Source organism: Papaver somniferum, chromosome 8, assembly GCF_003573695.1.
Source record: "Papaver somniferum cultivar HN1 chromosome 8, ASM357369v1, whole genome shotgun sequence".
NCBI classification, from domain to species: domain Eukaryota; kingdom Viridiplantae; phylum Streptophyta; class Magnoliopsida; order Ranunculales; family Papaveraceae; genus Papaver; species Papaver somniferum.
In genome coordinates this window covers 7,040,244-7,059,636 of record NC_039365.1, presented here as the reverse complement: position 1 = coordinate 7,059,636, position 19,393 = coordinate 7,040,244, and the positions used below count along the sequence as shown (strand labels likewise).

Genomic DNA, 19,393 nt, shown 5'->3' with positions numbered 1-19,393 from the left:
ATTACTTTATGATTCTATAAGGTGACTAATGCCTTCTTAGTCTGGCTGAATACTTTAAACTTAGCACTTCTTGGGAGGTAACTCATGCTCGTGCAACATGGTAATATATTTTTTTAACTCTTTTGCTCCAAGTGGTAATAGTTTCTCCTTGTTCACACTTTTAATTTTATTTTTAGAACATTGAGGACAATGTTAGATTTAAGTTTGGGGGTGTGAGAAAAAATTTAGTTGCAATAAATAAACTCCAGAGCCTATAAATTTATGCTTATTAAGGATGGCACTAACCAATATAAGTGGATGGAAGCATCCTAGTTGTAGGAGTTGAGGAACCAATCTGAGTGGATGAAAGCATCTAAATAGGGTCTATTCATAAAAGCACAGAGCTCAGGTGTTAGAAATAACAAGACAGTTTCACCGTATCTTGGAATCATCTTATTACTTTATGTTTTTGTTTTTGCAAAAAATTTATGTTGATGTCTGCTGGGTTGCAATAGATTGATTGAGTTACTAAAAAAAAGAGAAAAAAAATTGAGACCAGGCCATCAGACCAAGTGGAATAAATCCAATAAAATCGACCATTGGTTTCCTTGTATATGCCAGCTGAGTTGATCTAGAATTAGGATTATCGACCACTTGTTCCCTTGTATATGCCAACTGTGTTGATATTAGTCCAGACCAGTATTTTAATCCATTAGGTCATAGGATTCATCTTAGCATTGACGTCCATTCGCAACCATCTATATCTATTTCCATCTTCTTAATCTATTCATGTGATTTGTTAAATTCCAGATATTGATGTCCATAGTGCGACTATCCGAGTAGAGCTCTGCCACTTATATATGAATTTTAGTATGTGAGTGCAAACTCGTGTACAGCAATTGGAATTTCGTATCAGGGTACTTCTTCCTATAATCAATGAGAGTATCCAACCAATGAGGTTCTTTAGTGCTATTACAAGGTTCTACATAGATAGATAGGGTCTGGAGTAAAGGTTTTGTGAGTACACCTCTTGCAAACCCTGACGAGATTATAACTCGGCAACTAGGGTCACCTAGGGGTTGAAAGGTTTGTTGCACACGCTAACTGCAATCGCGATGCCTGCGACAGTGAGTTAGGATTTTATTTTCTAGATTAGATTTGCTCGAGTACTAGCAAATAATAAGTTTGGAGGTATTTGATACACACATTTTTGTGTCTGATTTGTCTCGATGCTATATCTTGTTAGTGCTCAATTGTTGTACTTATTATGGTTTTTATGTCTTTGTAGGTATATTCGAAGAAATAAGCTTTTGTAGAGAAAGTTGCTCGAAAAGTGTCATTTGGACCGCCAGAGAAAATTACTAAAGCCACCCGAATGAGTTGATAAAGGCACTCAGGAACATTACTATTTACGCCCCAAAATTATTATTTGCACCCACCATGGCATGCACTAAAGGGACCCTAACATTGGATAAGGGGCGACCATCTTCAACATTTGAAATTTAAGTTTTGGCGGGAAAGAATGACAGTGAATGAGCAGATTTAGGGTTCAAGTTATGCGTGAATTTTAGAGAGACTTAATCGCTGAAACTTCTTGGGCGGACCTGTTTGGGCTTAACAGGAATGGTATGGTGATTGAATTTCACCCAGTTGGGATGGATAATCCGGTGTTTGGTGAAACAGGGAGAAGGTTATTTTTCGGGTTTCGGCTTTGAGATATAATTGGCAGTTGTATGAAGAGATTGGGAGACGTTTAGATACTACAGAGCCGGAGAAATTGGAGTTACAGAACTTCCATTGCTGCTCCTGTGAAGAACACGAAGAACATCAGACAGTAGGGGACAGTTGTAGTGCTACAGTGCCAACGACACTTCATATTTATCGTTCTTTGTAACAGTTAGTTTTGTAACAAATATAAGTGTTACAAACCCGAGTTTATCATTTTTCTCCCATTTCATTATTTGTGAACACCTTTGGGCAATGATTTCATATTTTGAGTGTGTTTCTAATATGCGGAGCTAGACCCCTACACTGGGAAGACGGAGAAAGTCGAATGTCATACGTGGGTAATTTTAATTAATTCTTTTTATGACTTTTGCACTAATTAAAATTGAATTATGATTTTGATTAATTAGTTGTCATTTCATTTGATGGGTCATGCTTTCTTAGATGTTTTGATGTCCCATGCTTATGATTTACAACTAATATTCTGAGAATCTTCCTTGGTAAAAATAAGAGTCCATGTTTTTATTTATTGAGCTATAATTGTTAAAAGAATTAATATTTAAACCTTATGTTATGAGTTTAGAGGAATCCTGAGTCCCAGCACCTCTTTTCATCTTGTTACCATTATATGTATAGATTTTGTTATTTTTAGTGTTTTCTATTTTTAATTCTTAAAATCAATCTCATCAAGTCCGAGTGAACGACAACCTTTTTTAGTGTTTTACCACTATATACAATTCGATCAATTTTTGGCGCCGCCGATGCGGACTTGTTTTTAGATTTATTTTTTTTATGTTTTATTTTATTTTTGTTCTTTTTTATGCGTTTTGGTATTTCTGTTTTCTTTCAGACTTGAAGCTGAGTTAAATAAAAAGAGAATAAGTGTTGAAAAGAAAAGCAAAGCCAAAGAAGTAAAGAAAAGATAAATCCAAAAAGGAGTGAAGAAGAGTATATTTTTACAAAGTAATTTCATTTTTATTAGATTTTATTCCTTTTATTTTTAGAAACTGTAAATAGGGTTTTATTTTTTTTGTAATCTTTTATTTTTGGACTTTTTGACCTTTATTTTCGGGACATTGGACATTATTATTTTTAAAACCCTAAGGAATGGTTAATTCAAATAAAACTGCTGCAGGGAAGGACGACAGTTACGATACTGTCTCAGCCCCTCAGGTTCGTACACTGACATAGGAGTCGGTGGTATGAATCGACTTCAACGAATATCCGACTGATTTTCAAAATGGACATTACTTTGACTATAGTGTGAATAGTGGTTGCGAACATCAACCTTTTGAAGATTATGGCTCATACCATATTGAGCCCAATTATTATCCACACAGTCACCGGTCATACGAGCAAAATTCTTATAATTCCTCTTTACTAGAGTCAACACGTAAGTTAGCTGAGTCGACACTTAAGTTAGCAGAAATAAATAACTAGTCATGGACGAAAGAAATGAAACATGTGGACCTTGTTTCCTAGATAAAATCAGGAATTCATGTGAGTCGACTCAGAATATTTTGTTAGAGGCCCGGAAAAAAATTGCTCGGAATAATCTTAACTTCCAATATAATGTTTCCGATAGTACCCTTGAAAATGAAGATAGATATTCACATAATCAAGATGACGAGGTTATAATTGGTAATGCTAGTTGTTTAGATGAGGTTCGACCATTTTCATGATGATTATGATGAGGAAAGTGTTGATGAAGAATCAGACACATATAGGCATAGTGATCAGGAATTTGTTACTCCAATTGAGCTTTATAATGATAATGTTATTTCTAGTTCAAATCCAAATAATTTTAATAATTATTCACCTATTCAAAAGGACGAGGATTTGATTAAAGATACCCACGTTTTAGACGATGTAGTATTTCTTTTTTACGAAGCCGGTGATAGTTGTGAGGAACGAGTTTATCCTGAGAATACTGTTTTCAAGTCTAGCGATTTAGAAACATTATCCTTAGGAAAAAGAAGATAGACTCGTGGAGAGTTCAAATATGAGTGAGGATGCACCTCCCGATTATAACTTAGAAGAATCAATTAACCATTTTCAGGAATCTGATGACCTTGAAATTAAGGAGATTGTGACTAGTCTATCTAGAGACACTGAAAACTCTAAGTTTGAAGGTGATTATCATACTCCATGTGCTTCAACTTTGACTCTTATAGATATCCCTCACTTGGGATTTGATATATGTGCCTCAACCATTGTGCCAGATTACCTTCATAATAGCTCTCCAGAACCTAATAATGTCCAGGAAGAAGTTCAGTTGTTAGAAACCCATCCTCCAGTTGATATGGTTACCCAGGCTACGATACCTCGATTGACTTTGTTTTCCCACCAAAAACTTTCTCTCCAATTATGGGAACTTATGAAATTCAAATTTGTCAATTATTAAGTTTTGATACTAAACCTAATTACTTTAGGAGATTAGGGTCGACACATTTGTTTAAGGAAGACTATCACTCTCCTTGTGGTCAGCTGTGTAAGTCAAATTTGATTGAATTTCAGGATCCACAATTATTTAGGCTATTATTATGTTGTTCTAAGTTTTTACTTGAGTTTTTCCGGACTCTAGAACCTGAACATTCGGATCTAACTTATGAGGAAATGTAACCCATGAAAATATTTTATCTAGACCCAGTTATAGAACCTGAACCACAGCTAGATGTAGTTGTCTTAAACAGGAAACTAGACAAGGGTGTGCTTTATTTGTTAATTTTATTGGCATGTTACAGATTTCTTTTACTTGTGATAGCTCTATTTGGTTTTGGTGATCCACAATTATTCCGGCTATTACTTTATGATTTTATAAGGTGACGAATCCTTTCTTAGTCTGGCTGAAGACTTTAAATTTAGCACTTCTTGGGAGGTAACCCATGCTCATGCAACACGGTAATATCTCTCCTTAACTCTTTTGCTTCAAGTGGTAACAGTTTCTCTTTGTTCATGCTTTTAGAACATTGAGGACAATGTTAGATTTAAGTTTGGGGGTATGGGAACCGAATTTCTGTCGTAGCCATAAAATCCGATCTCCATAAATTCTCTCAGCAAAGACGAAAACAAGAGGTTTGTTGTAACTAACAACCGAATTTCTGTCGTAACCGACAACCCCATAGAATGGACTAGTTCGATTACATCCGATACTTCTCTTACGGTTGATTTTATTCCTTCCAGTGGCCAAGAGGTCATCATACCCGCTGACTTTCCTGGATTCATACGACGAACGACATCCGCGTGCTCCTTAAAAACATAACAAAACCGATAGACAATAATCAAAACACTAAACGTATAATAAGTTCTATCTTAAATAACATAAGGTTGAGATATTTATTATGGTACGAAATATTGCAGCCGCCCAACTCTCGTTGTAATCTCATAAAAAATGTCATTTATCTCCGGGTATCCCATAAACGGGATCAGCAGTGTCGCGAGGGAACATCCTCTTTAGGGTGGGCATGTGGTCCCCTTTCTTCTTCTTTGGACCATATTTCTTTCCTTGTTGTTGAACTTTTTATTGAACTTCTTCTCCTCCTCCTTATTCATCAACCTCCTTACTACTTTCTTCTTCATCAACTTCCTTGCCACTTTCTTCTTCATCAACTTCTTTGTCACCACTTTCTTTTTCATTACTTTCTTATTCAGTAGGTGTAGCAGAATCAGATTCTTCTTGTGTTTGTGGCTCCGCTTGAGATGGTGGTTCATTCATGTGGATTCCTTTGGGTTTACCCTCCAAACCCCTTCGGTGAGAAGAAACCAAATTTTTAGCGTCCTTTCGAAGAGGTTCCAAACTTTTAGGAGAAACAAGATAATGTTTTTTCTCATATTTTTTTCGGATGCGTTTGCTTGTCCTTGTTATCCCTGGAAAGTATGGGGATAAACTATAAACAAAAATCAGATCAAAATATATTTATGAATTCCAGGTATATAATTGGTTTACATGATACACATATAAAGACTGATTCCTAACATTGCACAATAATAATTTATTATTTATATAAGTGCTCATGTAATCCGATTCTAACAAACAAACAAAAAACATAATAATGAGGTATTTTCCCCCACCGAGAAACAGTTTATTTGGACACTACAATAAATCGATTATGGCAAAGGCTATACAATCGGTTTATGTGGAAACTCATGTAATCCGATTCTAACATAAAAAAAAACTGAAGAACGGTTATCTCTTTCATAACAGAATCTGGCTATGTGGGCATAAATACGGACCGCTTGTGGTTGAATTTTTCGTCAACCAGAATACACATAGAGGACAATCAGTCTTTGTGGGCATGCAAAACAACCATTTCTAAACGAAATAGGTTGACAACTACATTAACGTGGACCAATTCTAATAAACCCAAAAAACTTTGAATTTAAAAATTACAAATTTTGAGTGATTGCATGTTACTAAAACCTAATTTAGAGGATTGGTTTGATAGAAAAGTACCTGATTCGATCCATTTCCTTTGCTTGAAGTGTGATCAAAGATGGTTCGTCTTCTTCAACTGTTTTCATTTTCTGTTTGTTTCGAATCGCTTGAACGATTACGGGATTACTCTCACTTAGATAAGTACCTCCAGTGGGGCGCATGAATCTTGTTGGTATTGTTGGTATCGACATAATATATATATATATATATTAAAAGAAACGGTTAATCGACGATGTTTTCGTTTGAAAATTAAAAACAAAAACGGAAAATATGGAAAGAATCAGTTAATGAGAAGTATAGATGAAACACACATGAATTTGATTGTAGTTGTATATTTTATTATTAGGATATAATAATAATAAATTAATAATATTAAAATTTAATATTATTATTAATATGTAATTATTATTATTGGGACGATACAGTTCCGTGTTGTCACTCAATATAGACTAGGAATCCCACTCTTCCCTGAGGAAAGCATTTGTACAATCTGTAAGCGGCACATGGACGTTTTCGGTGATCACGCAGTCCATTGTGTAAGTGAAGTTAGGGTTAAATTTCGTCATGATTTAGTGCTTGATGTGTTGATAGATATCTTCTACAAGGCCGTGATGCATGTTTTAACGTCACGGTGACCTCGCCGTTCAACGGAAATGGGATTCGAAGATTCGCTCCAGGTCGTGCTATTTCTTTAGATGTAACTCGTAAAAAATACTAATATTTGGACAAATGCGCCACACATGGTTATGGGTTTAGCGTTTTGGATTTTACTACTTTGGGTGAATTGGGTGATGTTATGATTGTCTTCTTGAAGAGATTGAAGAATTTCTTAGCTAGTTATGATGCTAATATCAAATTAGGTAGTTCTATTTTTCAAAAGGTGGGGTTGGCTATCCAGAAAGGCGTCGGGGCACAACTTGTTGCCCGGCTTCCAATCATTTCTATGTAGTTACCTTTGTTTCTGAAAAAATAAATAAATTATAAGAACAGTAAAAAAAAAATCTGCATTAATAGTTGAGACAATTAATAACAGTAGATGGTGCGGGATTTGGCCCCTTGCAGTTCTGTATAGCTACTCTTCCTATTAGTGCAGGTGGTCTGGGAATATATACCATGAAGGACACTAGTAACTACTGTTACTTGGCGTCTCATTTCCAAACCAGTTCTCTTCAGAGCACAATTCTGCACGGCTTCACTCCCCTATACCCAAGTCCATCTCACCAGCAAGCACTACAGTCATTTCGACAGGTATGTGGCCTTCTTTCTTCACACAGTTTCGACGATGTTGCCCCATTATCCATGCGCTCCTTGTCAGCAGATTACTACATGTCCGAACGTGATGGTATATTATGGCAATGCAACAAACTAAAGCATGCCCAAGATTACCTGCTTGTTATCCCCATTGACGGGCAACCAAACTCTCAGCCCTAGACAATTTAGAAGCGCGCTCAGTTACCATTTAGGCATCCCACTCTTCAACGAGGGAAGCCATTGTTCGAGTTGCAATAGGGAAGTGAATATATTTGGATACCATGCATTACATTGTGCTAGTGACGTTGGGATTAAATTCAGACATGATCTCGCATGTTACGTCTTTGCGGACATATGCTTCAAGGTGGGTGTCTCGTCACGAAAAAAAGCTTCTTTGGGATTCCTCTCTGATGGAAACAACGCTAGCCAGCTGACTTGTTGGTTTATGATTGGGGAAACGGAAAGGATACTTGGTTGGATGTCACAGTGGTCTTATCCTTCACCGGTGACATTCGTTCTTTCACACCCAGGCAGGCTATCTCCAAAGAAATTACCCATAAACGTCACAAGTATTTGGAACTATGCGAGTCTCACGGTTATGGTTTCGGTATTCTAGCCTTCACCACTTTGGGAGAACTCGGCGAAGACACAGTAGCATTCTTGAAGAGATTGAAGAACTGTCTTGCTAACAATGACGCCAATTGTGGTTCCGACAGTTTTCTTTTTCATAGATTAGGTGTTCCAATCCAAAAGGGTGTTGGTGCCCAGCTAGTTACTAGGCTGCCAACAAACTCTATGTAATAACCTATTTATTTATCTATTAATAAATGCCATCATCGACGCTTTCATAAATTAATTATTATTATTATTTTATTTATTTTTTTTATGAAAGAGGGCCACGAAGCCTTTTATTAAGAAAATAAAACATAAGTACTTTACATAGATTTGGCCGGGAGACGTGCTACAAAAACTTTATTCATAAGATGAAAAATCAAGGTTACAAGTAATGGTGGGCGACCTAGCAACAAGCTGAGCGCCCACACCTTTTTTTTTATTATTATTATTTTTTTACTTTTTTATAAAAAAACTCTTTATTAAACAAACAAAGAAAATTTACAAAGAGTTGATGGGTATCCTAGCGACAAGCTGGGTGCCAATACCTTTTTGAATAACAATCCCTAACCTATGGAAAAGAGAATGCCTAGCTTGAAATTGGCATCATGTCTAGCCATGCAATTCCTCAGTCTTTTGAGAAAGGAAATTTTATCCGCTTCGAGCTCACCTAAGGTGGAAAACGCCAGCACAACCAAACCCATATCCACGTGAAGAACATATGTCCAAGTATTTCTTGTTTTTGCGACTAATAGCAGCACCGATGGCATGTCCAGGAACAAAGTTACAAGTCTGAGCACTTGTAAAAGGCGAGACACCCGTAACATCCGTGCATACATCCTTACCGTCTTCCCAATTGTAAACCACAATATCGATAGGCTTGATATCATTACCGTCCTTCGAGAAACCCAAAGAGACTTCTTTCCTAGCAGCGACACCTCCTTTATAACATATGTCACCAAATACATCTTTCACCAAGTCATGGCGAAATTTCTGCCCAACCTCACTGGCGCAGTGAATAGCATGGTCGCTGAAGACATCCATGGGTCTTTTGCAGCAAGAGCATAAGCTTTTCTCCTCGAAGAAAGGTATCCCTAAACGATACTGCAAGACAGAATTGAATTGTCTAGGACCAACAGTTTGGTTAAGCCCATCTATAGGAATGTCTTTAAGAAAGTCCATAACATGTTCTACTCGGTTGCACTGCCATATTGTGTAATCACGCGCTGTTAAGAGGAGACTAGAAGGTATCTTCTTTTTGAAACATCAAAATAAATAACTGCCAGAGACTTCATGTAATGGGGGGAAATATTACTGATGTTGAAACCCGGAGAGGAAAGATCACAAACTTCGGTGAAAACCTGTAGAGCGTGTTGATAACTAAGACAGGGATATGTAATATTCGTTAACCCCAAGATCGATTGTTGTAGCTGTTGAGTTTGAGCATGAGAGGCAAGGTATCAGTACATACCTGTATCCGCCATTGTAAGCACACCCAAACCACCGTCTTTAATGGGAAGCGTGGCCAGCCTTTGTTGGACCAATCCAAATCCAGCACCATCACCAACAACCAAACGGCGCAAATAATCCATGAATTGTTTATCAAACATAACTGCAGCCGACTGAATAGCTTTAGGACTTGTAGTACGGAGGGTAAAATACAACCTGGCAACCCCAGTGCAGTTACGTAAAAGGAGTAACTCACTTTAAGGATCCTCCAGTTCTTGAATGTTGCCCATTAATTGCACTGCTTTGTCTACCCTCGACAACACCATGTTGCTGCAAAATTCCATCCTCAAGCTGACTAGTCCGCCAAGCAGTTTAACTCCATCCACTGGCTTACCAATATTGGAGGGAAAACGTCAATGTTATCTCTTCCTGGGTCATAAGAAGGCCAGAAAATTTCGGTCTTCGAAATATTCATGTGCAAACCATAACTAGGGCCTTCGTCTTGTATAATCTTCAAGGCTTTAGATACTTCCATAGTGTCTCCAACTATGGTACCATCGTCCAGGTACCACGCATTAAGATCCAAAGTACACTGAGCTGCAATCTTTTCGATAAGAGGATGCACATCTAATGCAAAAATAAGGGGACCGAGGGGGTCGCCCTGCTGCACGCCTTTGTCCGAAAATAGAACAGAGTCTAGGTAATACAACTTAGCTGGTTTTGCGTAGAAAAACTCGACCCAATGAGAGATACTGGGACAATAAGCTCTCACCTCTTTAATGATGCTGGACCTGTCAACAAGGTTGAAGACATTGGAAAAATCTATAAGCAACATGGTCTTGGAAGAATCAGGACCTTTTAGCTCCAACAATCTATTAGCCGAGTGCATAATAGCTTCATCACCGCACGGGGTACCAACACCATATTGGTATTTGCCAGATAAGAATTTGTAGCTTTACAAACCGAAGTAACAGCTAATTTTGAACACAGTCTTCTCCAAATAGTCCCTACTGCAATAGGTCGCAACCCTCCATCAGGTTTGAGCAGTGGGGTTAAGGGACCACTAGCTACAAGGTCACCAAGAATGGGAGGGCATTTCCCGGCAAGCCAAAGATTCACCACACCGGTGATAGATTGAGGCAATTCATCAGCAACGGCAGCACCAGCTCCACTCATGGAATCCAACAAGTGTTGATCCCTAAGTCCGTCCCTCCCACAGAAAGTACCCTTGGGAAAACTATTAAGGGCCAAAAGAACATCTTTTGCATTAACAGACAAAGCAGGAGATGAAATATCTTATGCTGGTATAATTGGAGGCCGAGCAAATGAGTGTTTTTGTTGAAGCTCAAACAGCGTGTCCGGAGTTGGTGAAGCTAAACCATTGGAGGAAAGGATACGGATAGCTGCAGTATAGTGGTTGTTACTTAGTTTCCTCCTACAAGCTGACAACTTAGTATTTTTCCTTTTCTTACCAGGTTGTTGTTGTCTAGGAGTTTTCTTAGGTAGGCCAAGCAATTGTTGAGCCAAGGTAAAGCAACCAGAAGGCTCTTTCCAACACAGCAAAGCCCTATTTATTGCATCCATCTGCAACTTTCTCCTGTTTCCTAATCGTTCTTCCATGGAGATTTTTGGTTCAAACAAATTCAAGGTGCAGGTAGGCAGCAACAACAATTGTATCCAAGAAGCAAGGTTCTTAGGGTTTTCAAGCACAGAATCCAAAGCCGACTTCAGGGCACGAGAGAAATGCAGCCTGCTAGGTAGTGGGATACTTACAATAGTTGTAATTTGTTTCTGCAGCATACTGTCAAGCAACTCCACCGTGAGACCAGCAGCAACATCATCCACCACAGGATTATTAGTCTCAGCAGTATCAACTGTGACAGGGGACTCAACTTGTGGTTTCTCAGCTCCATGAATGAGTAAATCTGCGCCTAAACCATTGAAGGGACCAACAATGTCTTCTGAAGGATGAGTCTGTGACCTGCAAGTCATTCTCCATGCATGTATTCGTAGGCATTTAATTATAACCAACCTTGCATATCATTTAAAGCCCTTTCCCAAGTAACAAAGCAGTTAAAATTATTCTTAATTAGTTCTCGACAAACCTCTCTACTAACTTCATCAGGAAAGTGTTTATCTTTTAAATGTCTATAGATAGCACTCTTAGCATATCCCCTACCCCCTGTACCACCAGTGCAGCCATCAAAGTTCTTAAACGGACAATGGATCTTATCTCGTTGTGAAACAGATAAAGATTGAGTGATTGCGAACCGAGAAGGTGAAGACGATCCCAAAGGTGAATCTACAGATGCATCACTGTTGCACTGATGAAACTCATTAGCAGTTTGATTAACACAACCTTGAGGGATGGAACACAAGCATTGTGTCTGACTAGACCTAGTAACCCTTGGCATAGTAATTCAGAGAAACTAGCAATCAACCTCTGAAACTCAACAAGATTGAGAGAATATCAATTGAATTCGTAAATCAAACACAATGAGAGAACAAGAAGACAATTAGGACTCAAGGAATGAGAAATTAAGAGTTCAAATTAGATAAACAAATTCAATTGAACCCTTAAAATACCATTCATTGAAACACTAATTAAACAACCAAGAAGGGAAGGATAAGGCCTAAATGATGAACGAAAACACCCTGTAACTGCTTCTGCACACACACAACTCTTGAATATACCTCCTGCTACAGCCAATCACACACACAGAGAAACACTTAAACATTGTTCAACCACACCCAGAAGAAACCAGCTGCAACAACAAACAACAAAACCCCACCGCAGAGTCCCCCAAATTCAAACAATCTACACCCCTGATTCTGGTTCCTCAATCCCACAAAAAACCACAGCCACAGAATCCCTTACTTTCAATTCTGCAAAACTGTATTTTGAAGATTGATTCACTTAATTTAAATTATCCACGATAATAACAAGCCTCATCCCAACAACAGCTTAAATTCTAACCTTCAAAAACCCTAATTATCCCAATACACTTGAGGATTGAGATTATATTAATTAAACCTCACCCTTGCAATCAAAACACAAAACCCACCATTAAAACAACATCAATTTCACACAACTGCCAACCTTTTCGAAAAACCTAAACCCTAATTTTCATTAAAACACCTCTATCAAACAAAAACAAACTCAATCCAAATCGACACTAAGAACTTCCTAGATTTAACAAACTCACTACGTTTGTATGAATCACACCCTGAAAAAGCCCAAACCTGTATATTGAAACTCGAAAGAGAAGAACAAAACAGAAGAGAAGAGAAGAAAAAAATAATAAAGAAAACTAAAAGAACCGTAACCTCAATCGATGGATGAGAATTCAAGTCTTCAAAACCTTAATTGGAACTAGAGAGGTAGAACAACTAATTGAATCTTCGAGCAATTGAATCTTCAACCAATCGAAAAGAAGAGAAAGAAAAACGAGAGCGAAAAAATAATAAAGAAAACCTTATTATTATTATTATTAACGATGCCGCAAGGGGGCTTTATTGAGAACAAAGAGTAATAATTACACAGAAATATGAGGAAGTCGTGCAACAATCCGTGCACCGACACCCTTTTGAATAGTCAAGCCTACTTTATGAAAAATGGATCCGCCAACTTTGTTATTGACATCGTAGTTGGCTAAGCAGTTCTTTATTCTCTTCATCAGGACGGTGAAATCATCTCCAAGTTCTCCCAAAATCGTGAAAACCAAGGCGCAGAAATTGTAGCCAAGGGTCGTACAAGTAACCACATACTTACTGCGTTTACGATTGTTATTATTATTATTATTATTATTATTATTATTATTATTTTAATCATTCATATGTTATTTATTTATTATTATTATTGGATAATGATTATTACATGAAACTAGTTGGAAGCCTAACAAGCTAAGCTCCAACGACATACTACTACATTAATTGAACAGGTTGATGTGCTAGCCTACCAGCGAGCCTCATGGGTAACCTAGCCAAAGGAGCCGAAGCGGATGAGGGGGCTAAGATTGTGTCATAAGGGGGGCAAACTAACTCTACCTTCCATGTTAATTTCTGCAATACTACGCCATTCGGGGCTCGAACCTGGGATCTCCTGAAACGCATGAAACTTTGGGGAACGAGGATGACCAGCTGAGCTGGTTGCCCGTTCTTGTTAACTCTACCTTCTATTATTATTATTATTATTTTTTTTATAATAGAAAATTTTATTATTATTATTATTATTTATTATTATTATTAAAGAATAAAATACAAGGTATAATGTCGATAGAGGGTAACCTAGCTACAAGTTGATCCCCTACACCTTTTTGAATTGAAATACCTAAATCTATAAAAAAGAGAATTACCTATTTTGTAATTGAGATCGTAATTAGCTATACAATTTCTCAACCTCTTCAAAAGAAACACATGTCTTAACCAAGTTCGCCTAAAGTGGAGAAAGTAAGAACGCCAAAACCAAACCCATGAGTAGACACCTTATCCAAATATTTCGCCCTCTTGCGTGAAATAGCATTAAAAATGGCAACACCCGGAATGAAAGTTCGACCATTAATACCGGAAAAAGGTGAAACACCCGTAATATCAAAACAAAATCTTGCCCATTAACCCAATTACATACAAGAATGTCGGTTTCAAATACTTACCATCATCCGATGAGAGTCCAAGATTGACCTCTTTTCTAGCCGCAACTCCAGCCTTGTAAAATATATTCGAAACAACATCCCTAACAAAATCATGTCTAAACTTTATGCCCACCTCACTTGCACAATGAAGTGCATGATCACCATAAACATCCATTTTCCTCTTACAACAAGCACAAACATCAATAGTATTAAACATAGGTATTCCAAGCCTATAACTAACAACTGCCATGAATTGACGAGGTCCGAGTGTCTGACTAAGCCCACATATTGGTATAGCTTTGAGGTAATCCTGAGCGTGGTCAAGCCTATTTCTTTGCCAAAGTATAGTATCACGTTCTGATATAACAAATTTGGAAGGAATATCTTTCTTAACAACCTCAAAATACTGTATTTCCAAAGATATCATAAGACGAGTGGCAATAATGTTGATATTGAAAGAAGAAAGCTCACATACCTATATGAACAGTGACAAGGCACGCTGAAAGCTAAGGCTTGGCTCAGATTCTGGTGGAAGATTAAGGATGATCTCCTGCAGATTTCTTGTTTGATAATAAGAAGCAAGAAAGCAGTATTTACTCGTCTCTTCCATCGTGTAAACTCCCAAACCCCCATCCTTCATTGGAAGCGTAACAATACGTTGTTGAAGGATCCCAAACCCTGCACCATCTCCTGTAACAATATACTGCAGAAACTGTATCAAGGGAAGATCATAACAAGAAATACTTTGTTGAAGAGCCTCAGGTTGGGTAGTTCTCAGATTGAAATACATCTTTGAAACACCTGTGTAACTACATAATAGTAATAATTCACTCTGCGGTCATGTAATTACTTTACAAACTCCATGAGCTGTAAAGTTTTATCAATTTTATGCTTCACAAGGTCACTGCAAAACTGCAGATTACAACTCACCGGCCCTCTCAACATCTTAACACCATGAGTAGGTCTACTAATGTTATCCGGAAAGACTCCATCAGCTTGACTTCTAGGATCAACGCAGGGCCAAAATAACTCAATCTTGCAAACATTAAGATGTAGCCCACGGCTACTGCCTTCAGCCTGAATTATCGAGAGCGCTTTAGCTACTTCCATATGGCAGGCCCAGATTGGTGTATAAAATGAAGAGCAAAGATAAAGATGGCAGGGCCTGCGGTTATACCGCAAGTGCACGGTGTCGATTGTAGTATGTGTGTGCAAATACGGGTCATTCCACAGGGACTAGGGTGTGTGTTGAAATCTTCCTAAGCTAAAGTTATCTAAACAAGTAACTAAGTGGCAGTGAGATAGTGAACCAAGGAATAACTGTGAAACAATGGCATTGAGCCAAAGGCAGTGAACTAGTGTAGGGAATAAAAGAAGATGAAAGTAAACAGTTGTGGGAACACTACTAGGGTTTTTGAATCCACCACCTAATCTTAGCTAAATAATTCAGTTACGGTGATGTTCTTGTCCCTTGTAATGGATGTTGGACAAGATACAAGTCTTCCATTTATCCAGGGTGATCTGAAGATGGATAAATAATCACAATTGAAGTGTTTATCCTAAGCATTAATTGTCTGATTAAAGCACAACTAATCAAATAATAAATCTATTCATTTAAGCTTGAATTGCAGCACAACAACATAGAAGTATTCCAACTACCTAGGTTGCATATAACAAACAAGGTGAAAGTAATATGTTGTAGTACAAAGATTAAATCTACCCTTAAGCAATTAAGCACAGCAAGAACACTTCCATGAACATGAATCAAATTAGCTGAAGATTAAGGGTTTCATCTCCACCCCAGCAAACCAAATTAGAGCATGCTGAACATAATTAACATTCGAAATTGAAATTAACTGAATTAAGAACTATAATTGAAATTCACAGAACATGGATAATTGAGGAACTGGCTAGTCCAGTCCTCTTGGTGGTGCTCTGGCTAATCCAGGCATGCCCACAACAACACCAAACACCTTCTATTTATACCCAATTTACATAATTAGGGTTCATACACCCAATTCCCAAAAATACCCAAATACAGTTGAAATTAGGGTTTGTTGAATCTTACCCATACTTCTCTGATTTGCTTCATAGCCTTCGACCCATTCTTCTGCTTCCTCCCATGCTTCTTTGGTGCGAGTTGGTGCCCTAATCCTTACCCCTACTCCAACTAATATTAACCTAATTCTTCACTGAGAGGAGAAGGTGAAGATGTAGGCTAATAAAGGTGGATAGAAGAGTGATGGTGATGTGTGAGGGTTTGTTTACTCGACCTTTGCTCGAGTTGGTGGAGGCAGCAGGAGAAGGTGGTGGGAATGGTGGTGCGGCAGGGTATGGGTTTTCTCTGCAGACGGTGAGGGAGGAGGTGGAGGAGAAGAGATCGATGGATTTAGGTTTAGGGATCGTTTGTTTTGGGGTATAGATATTAGGTACTAGGGTGTTGTGCGGGATCATCAATATTTGATGTTTTGTAAGGGGAATCCGTTGGATGAAAAGATGAAGGAATGATCCAACGGCGTGATAGAGATGGGTGTGGAAAGACCGTTGGATCTGAGATACATCAAAACTGACGGTCCAAGATGGAGTTAGGTGCTATAGTGTTAGAAAGGAACATCAAAGCTCGATGTACTCTGATGTAACGACCGTTAGATGATGAAATGGATCCAATCTGACGGTTAAGAGGGGAAACGGGTTTGGGTATTGATTATAGGCTTAGAAAATGGGTTTTGGGCTTAAACAATCTTGAGCCCACTTCTTCTTTAAGAACAATTTCTTCCTTTGTGAGCCCATTTTCATCCTTGAGTCTTCCATATCGCATTTTGCACTTCTTTTCCTCTAGAGTTTCCGCCGGCTTTCTCCGTGTCTTTGCACTTTTCGCTCCGCAACTCATCTAGTCTTTATTTATTACCTAAAAATGCAAAATTAATTAATAAAAATATTTATTCTTGAAAACAAAGAAAATACAGAATATGGGATAAAATGTAGAATTAATGCACAAAAGATGAGTTAAATGCCAAGAAAAATATATAAAAAAATGCACTTTTTAGCACTCATCAAATACCCCCAAACCTGAATTTTACTTGTCCTCAAGTAAAACAAAACTAAGGAAATCCTACCTATACCACTGTCGCTGGTCTCTCGAATGCATTTAGCATATGCACTAAGCCTTTTAAACCACTAAGTGTCCCTAGTGGACGAGTGAAGTCTCGTGAAGGTTTGCTTAGAACGTACCTACAAAGTTCTAGGACAAAATATAAGCTCAGATTCCATCAAATGTGACATGTGCAAGACAGTAGAAGCTCACAGCAAAATGGAGATGTCAATCTAGCTATCAAAGGCACAATCCTAGCACTGATAACAAATAAAGACATGTGATAAGAGTGTAAAGTGTATCTACACATGTGTAAAGAAAGATCGGATGTTATGACTACTAATCACCAAGAGATAGTTTCTCAGGCTAAGAACCAAGGTCGAAATCTAGCTAGCTGTCCGGACTTTACGAGAATTGTGAATGAGTTGGAAGTATTTCACAATTACTCGCGTTGTACATCAATGGCATACACCCTCCTTGCTTATTACAATGAAACAACAAAAGATGACTCTTTACATGACTCTTATTTACATTGACTACTCTCTTTTATTTTTGGAACAAGAGAGGATGGAATTGATAAATACTTGATTTTTTTATTTTATTTTTTTGATTTTTTTTTTTTTGAAAAGGAAACACTTTTGATACATAAGCAAAAAGAAACAACAAATTACATGACATTTTGCAAGAGGTAGCCCTTTTTAATGCACCCAGTTAAATTCGATGGTTGTCTTTCTTAATGTAACCTCCACCTCCCAACCAACCAAAGAACAAGCTAGTCAAGTTTCGTTCAGTATTCTAAAGTGATTGGCAACTAAAACTTCCGATAGAACACCTCAAGGATGAGGCTATACATGTATTGGTAGATCGTGCGCGTGCAAATTTCTTATCACTATGTGAATTGTGCTAGAATCAGGGGTGCCTAAATATCTAGACTAAGACTCCTAATAAAAATACATATTTGCACAAGAGTCAATATTTCAAGGTAAATGAGCTCCATTTTTATGTTTTTTTTCAATTTTTTCATTTTTTTTTTTTTTGGAATTTTTAAATTTTTTCAAAAAGAAGGAGTTCTTGTTTTCAATTATGGCATATTATCAAAGTATCTAATTTTCACCCCCAAACCTAAACTAAACATTGTCCTCAATGTTTCAAAATATGAACAAAATTATAATACAACATATGAAGAGGATCATGTTGAGTAGAGAAAAAGGAAAGAGAATACCCGATTTCGGCGAAAGCAAGATTAGAACTCCGTTATTCAAGGCAAGAATCCAACATATGTCAGCCGAGATCATATTGTATTAGCAAAATATATACAAAAGGAACAAAAGGATTTTTTAAAATTTTTATCTACTGGATTATATACAAAAAATTCACCATACACTAACAATCTAAAGAGTTGAGGATCAACCCAAAAGACAAAGTGTAGAGGTTTCAATAGCTTCACACAAATATAACAGGAAATAAACGCAAGTGAAACTGTGAAACAAAATGAGCTACCCCCAAACCTGGATTTTTCAACAGATAAAATTTTGGATACAAAATCTCGCAGTTTTGGGGGTTCATCATGCACAAGGTCTAACTCAAAGTGAACTTTGGTAGGGACGGGCAAACATGCATATCCTAAATGTGGCTCCTCGAAGATATTATACTTAGATGCAAAATAGTCCAAAAGGAATTGGGAAGCACACAGTTCCAAACCTAGGTTGGGCATTCTCAGAAAAATTGGTTTGACAATATCGGTACAAACCAAATCTAGGTTGGGTGGAAGGCCATCAGATTGTGACTTATGTAGGACGATAGGCACATCATTATTAATCACATCAACATCTCCTAAGTCTTCTACAAGTGTCACAACATGCTCACCATGCTCACACAAATCAGAATCATCAACATCATCAGAAGAATTATTCTCATGCATCGGCAAATCAGTGGAAACATCACAACGTGACCCAGGTAGAGAATCAGACACAACAATTATATTTTCATGCATATTAGTGTCAACAGAAGATTCTATATTACCTAAGTTATCTTCATAGGACAGATGCACATGCTCAAAATCAGTATCAACATCACATGTATATGGAATACTAGAAGAAACATCATTCATGAAGGTCGAGGCAGAGAAGCCTAATGTATTTGAACCCAAAGGTTCCATAACATTTTCAGTATAGACATGTTCTTCTAACATAACATCATAATCATCATCATCATCATGAT

General features: G+C 37.6%; 1 protein-coding gene across 1 annotated transcript; it reads right to left on the bottom strand.

Annotated features, from left to right (window-relative positions):
- Nucleotides 1–8,343: 8,343 nt before the first annotated feature.
- On the bottom strand, nucleotides 8,344–12,941 carry LOC113304283. Its single transcript, XM_026553358.1, has 2 exons — nucleotides 9,474–12,941; nucleotides 8,344–9,363 (listed from the first exon to the last, which is right to left on the bottom strand). Exon 1 carries the CDS (start codon nucleotides 11,441–11,443, stop codon nucleotides 10,748–10,750), a length of 696 nt encoding a protein of 231 aa, XP_026409143.1. The 5' UTR covers nucleotides 11,444–12,941; the 3' UTR covers nucleotides 8,344–9,363; nucleotides 9,474–10,747.
- Between the last annotated feature and the right edge of the window lie 6,452 nt (nucleotides 12,942–19,393).